Source organism: Mobula birostris, chromosome 6 (assembly GCF_030028105.1).
Source record: "Mobula birostris isolate sMobBir1 chromosome 6, sMobBir1.hap1, whole genome shotgun sequence".
NCBI lineage: Eukaryota > Metazoa > Chordata > Chondrichthyes > Myliobatiformes > Myliobatidae > Mobula > Mobula birostris.
Genome location: NC_092375.1, coordinates 98,452,807 through 98,463,206, shown reverse-complemented (window position 1 = coordinate 98,463,206; position 10,400 = coordinate 98,452,807). Strand labels below are relative to the sequence as shown.

At 43.7% G+C, this 10,400-nt stretch overlaps 1 protein-coding gene across 2 annotated transcripts in view; it reads left to right on the top strand.

Moving 5' to 3' along the window:
• Positions 1-452: 452 nt before the first annotated feature.
• LOC140199221 (uncharacterized) overlaps positions 453-10,400 on the top strand; it is a 55,322-nt gene continuing 45,374 nt past the window's right edge. The window contains exons 1-2 of one of the 2 annotated variants that reach the window (XM_072260916.1): positions 453-906; positions 8,282-8,378. In XM_072260916.1, the coding sequence (XP_072117017.1) occupies positions 794-906; positions 8,282-8,378 (210 nt within the window). In that variant the 5' untranslated portion in view covers positions 453-793. Of the gene's footprint in view, positions 952-8,281; positions 8,379-10,400 lie in introns of both variants that reach the window. The other variant, XM_072260917.1, reaches the window with a different exon arrangement.

Genomic DNA, 10,400 nt, shown 5'->3' with positions numbered 1-10,400 from the left:
CTTGTTATTTCATGCTCATTATTTATTGCTATTTATTTATTATCTGCATTTGCACAGTTTGTTTACTATTTACAGTTCCTGATGCTTACTGTTCTATAGATTTGCTAAGTATGCCCACAGATAAAGAATCTCAGGGTTGTATGTGGTGACATGTATAATAAATTTTACTTTGAACTTGAAAGCACTCAGCCATTGAGGTAGGGGTTGGGTAATCTGGTCAGCCAGTGGAAATCATGCCTCAGTGGATCAATATGAAATTGTGCAGAATAAATTTAGGGTTCAGTGAAGAATGAAAGGGAAGCTGACGCATTAGGGTTACTGTTAATCATGCAACCTGACAGAAATATGTTTCACCACTGAATATGGAATTCTGGTTTCTGTTGTCATTTACCAAAACTCAGCAGTCAGGACGTTCACACAACAGGAGTAGTGTAGGGAGAGCCACCATCCCACAGAGGGGAACACCACTTGGTTGTAGGAAGTTCAGCAGATGTTCATTCAGAAGTTAAGATTATGATCATAATTCCTCAAACAAAGTAATGAAGCTAACAAAAGTGTTTTCATACAAGCAGAAGTGAAATTGCATGACTTTGCTTCTGACCAGTCCCGTGGTAATGACGTGTGGGAGACCTGGTGAAAAAGGAAGAGACGGGGTGAGGGCTATCAGATCAGCAAGAGACACAGTCTTGACAAAGTATTCTGACTTGAAAGAAATAGGACCAAGGCCAGCAGTGTCTAGCAAGATTCCAATGCTTGGTGGGAATTAACAGAGATTATCTGTCATTTTTCAAATATGTCCCAGTGTCCAAAAGGAGGAGCTGTGATCCAGCATAAGATAGTGGATGGCAGACATCACTACAAGATTCGAGAGGTCCTACAGTGCAAGGGCACAAGTTCCCCTTTCAGGTAAATCATCTGCTAAATCACTTGAAGCATGAGGCAAAGGGTCAGGTATGTTAATTTGCAATTTTTTCTAAGTAAAGTTTACAAGAAATGTCTTTATTGGTAATTGGTTTATTATTATCATAGATACCAAGATAAATTAAAAAATAGTTTGCCTATGTTCCAGAAATATTATTCCATACTTGTACATTAAGGTAGTACGAAAGGAATAGAGAATGGAGAATACCGTGCTCCACTCACAGAGAAAGTTCAATGCTGAGAGAAAAATGAAGTACAATGGCCATGACAAGGTAGATTGGGAAATAAAGAGTACAACATTATCATTCTATTGTTAAAGAGTACATAATAACAATACATAGAAGATGTCCTTGCAAATCATATAAACTATCAATCATATAAATATAATTGTGAGGAAATCATGATAGCGCCTCTACTTCCTCAGGAGTCTGCAGAGATTTGGCATGTCATCAAAAACCTTGGCAAACTTCTATCGACATGTGGTGGAAAGTGTGCTAACAGGCTGCATTATGGCCTGGTAGGGGAACACCAATGCCTTTGAGCAGAAAATCCTACAAAGGGTAGTGGATTCGGCTCAGTACATCACGGGTAAAGCCGTCCCAACTATTGAGCATACCTACATGAAACATTGCCTTAGAAATGCAATATCCATCATCAAAGATCCTCACCATCCAGGCCATGCTCTTTTCTCGCTGCTGCCAACCGGTAGAAAGTACAGGAGCCTCAGGACTTGCAACCCCAGGCTCAAGAACAGTTGCTACCCCTCAACCATCAGGCTCTTGAACAAAAGGGGATAACTGCACTTATTTAAGGACTCACTTATCTTGTTATTTCATGCTTGTTATTTATTGCTATTTACTTATTATCTGCATTTGCACTGTTTGTTTACTGTTTACAGTTACTGTTCTATAGATTTGCCAAGTATGCCTGCAGAAAGAGAATCTCAGGGCTGTATGTGGTGACGTGTGTAATAAATTTTACTTTGAACTTTGTCCTTATGTTTGATGTTTCATGCTCTCAAACGTTTGTATCTTTTGCTTGGCCTGAGTGGGGCTGAGGGAAAAAGATTACTCTAGCATTGTATACTTGCTTTTAAAAATTAGGTAACTTAAAATAGAGAAGTACTCACACTGCCTGAACTGGTTAAACTGGGCACATGACCCTTATTTAAAACCTGCTATTGTACAGTGTATGTGGTCATTGTAGTACCATTCTGCAGGCTCCTGTTGAATGGCTCAAAGTTGGGTCAGCCACAGGAAGCAGGGTTTTAGCAGTGTTGCCAAGGATAGATCTGCACTATTTAAAGATGAAGTCTTTTCTCATCCTTCCTGAGTACAGCAGTACTTACAAGTTCTAGGGCTGGCTCTGTCAGGTGTTAAACTTGTTACCTCCCTTTGCCAAGGGTGTTTCTGTGGAAATGACCCACGGGGCAGCAATTCTGAAGGGAGGCAGAGGGCAGAGCTGCTGTTGCTGGTTCAATCTCTCACATACAATGTCTCAGTCTGTCCATCATTCCTCGCAGCACTGGCTGATGTTAGCTGTACTGTTCAGTCTTCAGCCTTTCTGCAGCAGCTCTCTGCTTGGGGAGAGGAGTTTCTTCAAGCAGAGGCCCCAGGCCCACGTTGTGGTTCATGGAGTGCCTGTGACATCATAGGCCCAGTCTGTGCATCCTGCACTGCAGAGTAGCAGCTTCCTCAGTTTCCTGCTGCTTTACATGGAACAGAAGGCTTTGTGCCAGCACCATATTCCCAGGCAGAATGCCACACTTCGCTCTCTGTGCTAGTCCATGCTTCCAGTGAGGGAGCCAGCACTGGGTCCAGATGGGATCACCAACAGGAAAAGGGCAATTTTGGGGAGAGGTCCCCTCACGGTAGGCATGTGCTGAAGGAAACAACCAAAGACCCCCAGCAATCCCTGCCAATGTATCGAGGCCACACAATGATTTCTAATGAGTCATCTTTGGTGCAGTGCTGGGGCACCAATGCTGAATAAACAAATGATCCTTAAAACCAGCTTCTGTAAATGAGGCAAACCCCTACATTCTGTATACAGCCCATAGATCAGAGGTTCTCTAGGCATAACGCTGAGGACAAATCTCAGCAAAGACCCTGTCTCCAGTTTCTCACTGCCACACTGGCAGTGTCACCAATTCCTTGTCCTTCTGCCATATCCTTTGTGCAGGGCTACTTTACAGCTGAATAAGGCTGGGGACCCCATCTAGATCCACCTTTACCTCCGTAAGTAAGTCCAACTCGTGGCATCAGAGATGGACAAAGGGCCACTTAGCTCTCAGATGTAGACTCAGATTGTAAAGAGAACTCAGTGAATCCTCATGAACATTGTCCAAGAAGAGCACCCTTGTGATCACAGTCTGCAGTGTTGTACCTCAGTTATAATGTTTACAATTGGCACACAGCTTTCTCTACACTCATTGAACCATTAATTCAATTCATTTCTTACAATGGGAAAACACCACTCATGTTTTGTCTTTAAGCAATCTACACATAAAATGCTTGCAAAGTTCTTGCACATGGCCTAGCTCCTCAGTGCCTCATGCTAGAAGGACCCTAAAGTGCCATCCTTCCCCACAAAGCCTCTGCATTGTCAGCACCAAGCTTCAGTGCGTTCCTTGGCACAAACCCCTGCTATCTGAAATATGTCAGTTGGCAGTATTCCCTGATGAACATCCCACTGTTCTGGAAGACCAGGAAGATTTGCTTTCATCAAGCTGATGATCTTTCAGCAGCTCTTGATATCTGTGTCTATGGGAATGACCCATAGATCAGAAAGTCTCATCTTACACTGCTGCTCAGGATGAACAGGCAGTAATTATACCAGTACACAAGGAGAGCAGGTTGAGTGGCCTAACGACTATCATCCAGTAGTACTCACATCTATGGCGATAAAATGCTTTGAGAGGTTGGTTCTGGCTAGAATTAACTCCTCTCTCAGCAAGGACCAGAACCCACTGCGATTTGTCCATTGCCACAATAAGGCTATGGCAGATGCAATCTCAATGGCTTTTCACGTGGCTTCTGATCACCTGGACAATACAAATACTTTTGTCAGTATGTTGTTTATTGACTACAGCTCAGCGCTTAACACCATCATTCCTATAGTCCTGATCCAAAAGCTCCAGAACCTGGCCCCTGTACCTCCCTCTGAAACTGGATAGTCGACTTCTTAACTGGAAGATCACAATCTGTGCCGATTGGAAACAACATCTCCACCTGACTGACAATCCACACTGGCACATCTCAGGGGTGTGCACTTATCCCACTGCTCTACTCTTTCTACACCCATGACTGTGTGGCTAGGCACAGCTCAAATGATATCTATAAATTTGCTGATGTTATTGTTGGCAGAATTACAGATGATGATGAGAGGCATACAAGAGCAAGAGCAAGAGCTGGTTGAGTGGTGTCACAGCAACAACCTTACACTTAATGTCAGCAAGACCAAAGAACTGATTGTGGACTTCAGGAAGGGTAAGACGAGGGAACACACACCAGCCCTCATCGAGAGATCAGAAATGGAGAGGGTGAGCAGTTTCCAGTTCCTGGGTGTCAACATCTCTGAGGATCTAACCCAGACCAAACATATTAATGCAGCTACAAAGAGGGCATGACAGTGGCTACATTTCATTCAGAGTTTGAGAATGCTTCAACATTTCTACGGATATATTGTGGAGAGCACTCTAACTGGCTGCATCACTGTCTGTGAAGGTTGGGGGGCGGAGGCTACTACATAGGATTGAAGGAAACTGCAGGAGGTTGTAAACTTAATCAGCTCTATCATAAGTAATAGCCTCCGTAGTATCCAGGACATCTTCAAGGAGCGATGCCTCAGAAAAGTGGCACCCATCATTAAGGACCCCCCACCACCCAGGTCATACCTTGTTCTCATTGTTACCAGCAGGAAGGAGGTACAGGAGCCTGAAGGCACATACTCAACGGCTTCTTCCCCTCTGCCATCTGATTTCATAATGGACATTGAACCCATGAACACTCCCTCACTACTTTTTTATTTCTATTTTTGCACTAAGTATTTAATTTAACTATTTAATAGATAATGTATACAGAGTTACTGTAATTCATGTTTTTCTCTATAATTACGTATTGCATTGTACTCCTGCTAAAAAGTCAACACATGTCATAACATATGCAGTGATATTAAATCTGATTCTGAAGGCACCTTGCATCATTTTTAGACCTTCTTTATCCATAAAGAGGTACGTAGGTGATTGTCTCTTCAGTGCAGCCATCTGGAGAGCAGCACGTATTGAGGATGATACTTCAAGTGAGCTTGAAGGATCTGACTGGAAGCCAGCCACAAGGCCATGGAGTTTGTTAATACATTCTGGTGATGAGGGTATCTGACAGACGGTTATGCCACAACATACATTAGATCCTTCTCCCACAGAGCCTATAGGACATTCCATGAAGAACTGTTAGTGAGGCAATGTCCAACTAAATGAAACATTGAATAACAACCAGACACTGCCTGTCATATGCAGCACTGGGGACAGGTGGAGATTCAGCTCAGCATTTGCAGTCTTGTTTCCAGAACAGTTTTATGCAGCCATGCACAAAATGACTGTCACAATAGAAGTTTAATTTCAAGTATTATTTCCATCCCCATTGTCTGGGGGCTTGTTGGATGCGATCCATCTTGAGTCCTGGAAGAACCTGATGGTGGTTTGGATAACTGACAAAAAGAATGAGCAGAGAATAGGTCACATTAACACCGTCTACCAGCAGTGAGAGTATGTTCATATCTGATGGCCAAGTGTGCCAGGACTGAGAGCACGATCATACCCGATGGCCGAGTGTACCAGGACTGAGAGCATGTTCATACCCAATGGCCAAGTGTGCCACCACTGAGAGCATGTTCATACCCAATGGCCAAGTCGAGCAGAAACACAGTCCCAATGTTTGCCAGATCTTGCCTCCACTGCTGCCAATTCTTACAACAGCCTCACCTCCTCTGAACCAGATACCCAGCAGCTTCAGCTAGTCAGAACTGACAGTGAAGGGAATGGTGAATTGGACAGGCTCGTTGCAAGACAGCATGTCCTCATTCCTCCTGTGATTGACTCTGGGCCCTGCTGTCAACTGAAACTGCTCATAGATGGTGACAAACAGTGTGAGTGTACATTGAGAATTTGATTTGAGTGTCCCCAGCCTGACTCCTGGACTTGGTGAGAAGACTATCTGTTTTTCACCCACTGACATGAATTGCAATTTGTGTAGAGCAGTTGGATCCAGTGCCTGACTCCCTCCTCTAAACCCATTTTGCAGAGTAACCCATCATGCATATGTGTGATCTTCTGCTGAATGCTTTCTCCTGGTTCTAGCTGACCAGGCAGGTATCCATCTTCCTGACCCTAACAGAGGCGATGGTGTCCCTGAGCAGTGCAATGTTGTTGGAGATTTTCCAGCCAGAAACAAGTGCTGTACCCTTCTGCTCGTCTGGTCTGGGCTATCCAGTTCACAGAGCCAAGTACAACTCGGTCCATAAGCTGTTGCTTTATTCAAATGAAAGGCATGATTTGATCAAGTCAGCTCCTCCAGTGTCAGTGGCTGATTCAGATTATCCTGTTGCTGTTGTCTCAGACCTCTGTAGTAAGAGAACAAGAAGTTGTGGGAGGCGGTGCTGTCTGTGGCCTTTCCGTCATACAGACTGGTCTAGCATATTCTCACTATTCTCATGTGTGAGAATGCTGCTGAGCATCCTTATTGTAAGGCCATGGATCAAAGCGCTCCCTCTGGAATAAGAAAGCTTATCTCATCCTGAATCAGAAGATGATTTCAGAGGATTCTGAGGAGAAGAATGATTCTTGCTCAGAGTTTTCCCCTCACACCAACCAACGCAGAGCATACTTTGTTTCAATTGATAGAAGTACACGGTACAAGAATAAAAATGGTACAAAAGCAGAGCAGCGGTTTCTTTATATCCTCAGGAACTGAATGCAAATTAAAAGCAATTGTGATCAATAAAGAGGATCAAATCTGGTGTGATATGTGCCTTTAACGTGGCAGGAGCATGAGTTGAGGGGAGAAATATCAGAGCTGCGATAGATGAGTGTTAAGAATTTTATAATTGTGTTCGTGTTTTGAAGTCATAGAGCCACTGAGTAAGACAGAGGGAAAACAGACCGTTCAGCCAAACTGCCCATGCCAACCATGATGCCCAGCCAAACTAATCCAATTTGTTCGTATTTCGGCCAAAATCTAAACATTTCCTTTTAAGTGTTGTTATTGTACCTGCCTCAACCACTTCCTCTTGTTTCATATGTCTTCTGGATGAATAAATTGCTCCTCAGGTCTATTTTAAGTCTTTCTCTTCTCACCTTAAACTTACAGTATATTATCCAGTTGTTGATTTCTTTTCCCCTTGGAAAAAAGAATGTGTGCACTCACTCTGTCTATACTCATATTCATAATGGTGTTCACATTTCTGTAAGGCCTCTCCTATACCTCAGTGAATAAACTTCCTGGCCTGCCCAACTCAGGCCTTGAATCCTGACAATATTCTTATTTTTGCACTCTTTCCATCTTATAAATAGTTCCAAAACTGACAAAATAGTCCAGGAGTAGTATTGTATAACTGCAACTTAACGTCCCAACCCCTGCACTCAATGCCCTGATTGATGAGAAGGAGAAGAAACTGAACACACTGAGGAAACAATTTGTAGGATAAACTGAGAAATTGTCATCTACAATGACCATCAATGTGTAAAATACAACACCGCTAATTTATTAATCGTTTGCTTTTTCACACTGAGTGAGGAGAGAGCATCCCACATCCAGTTCTGTAATGGGACAACTTGCATTTGGGGACATATCTATGGGACAGTCATATCTGGGAGAACCATTCAAATATACAGTTTATTCCTGAAGCATCGTTGGCAAACACACAGTGGTGATGGCAGCATTCACCAAAAGCAGAGCCCAGCTAATCATCCTGTCCCACCCAACAGCAACTCTCACATGACCATCTCCTTCCCCAGATATCAGTTAGGCCCAGCAGAAGGCAATGATTTCCATCAAGTTCCTGCCACCCAGCTGCCAGCACAGCAGTAGGTACAGCATAATGTCTTCTCGATGATATAGCCTACATCCCTGTGAGTTTAGGGACGTGGTTACTCAAGCTGTTGTAAGACATCAGCATTCCATAGGTCTGTTAATTACATCTATGTCATTTCACAGTATGTCCTCTCAGGGTTCAGTGGGCTGCACATGTACACTATCCTGAAAATTAATTTGCTATACATTTCCTGTGCATGAATCTGTTCTGAAGATATTATTTTGATATTGCTGAAGTGTGAATCTGGTGGTACTGTATGGTCATATTCCAGGAGAGGTGATCACTTGCTGCAGGTGAATGAAAAGGATGCATCAGAGTTCCCACCTGAGACCCTGGTTGAGCTACTGAGAGAGACATCCACACTGATGGTGAGTTATGGAGAGAGACTGAAAGAGAAATCCACACTGATGGTGAGTTATGGAGAGTGACAGAGAAATCCACACTGATGGTCAGTTATAGAGAGACTGAGAGAGACATCCACACTGATGGTGAGTTATGGAGAGACTGACAGAGAAATCCACACTGATGGTGAGTGATGGAGAGAGACTGAGAGAGAAATTCACACTGATGGGGAGTTATGGAGAGAGAGTGAGAGAGAAATCCATACTGATGGTGAGTTATGAAGAGAGACTGAGAGAAATCCACACTGATGGTGAGTTATGGAGAGAGTGAGAGAGAAATCCACACTGATGGTGAGTTATGGAGAGAGTGAGAGAGAAATCCACACTGATGGTGAGTTATGGAGAGAGTGACAGAGAAATCCACACTGATGGTCAGTTATAGAGAGACTGAGAGAGACATCCACACTGATGGTGAGTTATGGAGAGACTGACAGAGAAATCCACACTGATGGTGAGTTATGGAGAGAGACTGAGAGAGAAATCCACACTGATGGTGAGTGATGGAGAGAGACTGAGAGAAATCCACACTGATGGGGAGTTATGGAGAGAGAGAGAGAGAAATCCACACTGATGGTGAGTTATGAAGAGAGACTGAGAGAAATCCACACTGATGGTGAGTTATGGAGAGAGTGAGAGAGAAATCCACACTGATGGTGAGTTATGGAGAGAGTGACAGAGAAATCCACACTGATGGTCAGTTATAGAGAGACTGAGAGAGACATCCACACTGATGGTGAGTTATGGAGAGAGAATGAGAGAGAAATCCAAACTGATGGTGAGTTATGAAGAGAGACTGAGAGAAATACACACTGATGGGGAGTTATGGAGAGAGACTGAGAGAGAAATCCACACTGATGCTGAGTTATGAAGAGACACTGAGAGAAATCAACACACATGGTGAGTTATGGAGAGGGTGATAGAGAATCCACACTGATGGTGAGTTATGCAGAGAGACTGAGAGAGAAATACACACTGATGGTGAGTTATGGAAAGAGTGAGACAGAAATCAACACTGATTGTGAGTAATGGAGAGACTGAGAGAGAAATCCACACTGATGGGGAATTATGAAGAGAGACTGAGAGAAATCGACACTGATGGTGAGTTATGGAGAGACTGAGAGAAAAACAGAGACTGATGATGAGTTATGGGGAGACTGAGAGAGAAATCCACACTGGTGGGGAATTATGAAGAGAGACCGAGAGAAATCCACACTGATGGTGAGTAATGGAGAGAGACTGAGAGAGAAATCCACAATGATTGTGAGTTATGGAGAGAAACTGAGAGAAATCCACACTGATGGGGAGTTATGGAGGAAACTTAGAACATAGAACATAGAATAGTACAGCACATCACAGGCCCTTTGGCCCACAATGTTCTGCCGACCCTCAAACCCTGCCTCCCATATAACCCCCACCTTAGATTCCTCCATATACCTGTCTAGTAGTCTCTTAAACTTCACTAGTGTATCTGCCTCCACCACTGACTCAGGCAGTGCATTCCACACACCAACCACTCTCTGAGTAAAAAACCTTCCTCTAATATCCCCCTTGAACTTCCCACCCCTTACCTCTTGTATTGAGCAGTGGTGCCCTGGGGAAGAGGCATTGGCTATCCACTCTATCTATTCCTCTTATTATCTTGTACACCTCTATCACGTCTCCTCTCATCCTCCTTCTCTCCAAAGAATAAAGCCTTAGCTCCCTTAATCTCTGATCATAATGCATAATAATCATAATCATAATCCCAGCCGCTACATTTTTACTATGGATGTCCAATCTTTATACACCTCCATTCCCCATCAAGAAGGCCTCAAAGCCCTCCACTACTTCCTGGATAGTAGACCTCACCAGTTCCCCACCACCATTACCTTCCTCCGGTTGGCGGAACTGGTTCTCACACTTAATAACTTCTCTTTTGGCTCTTCCCACTTTCTTCAGACTAAAGGTGTAGCTATGGGAACTCGCATGGGACCCAGCTACGCCTGCCTC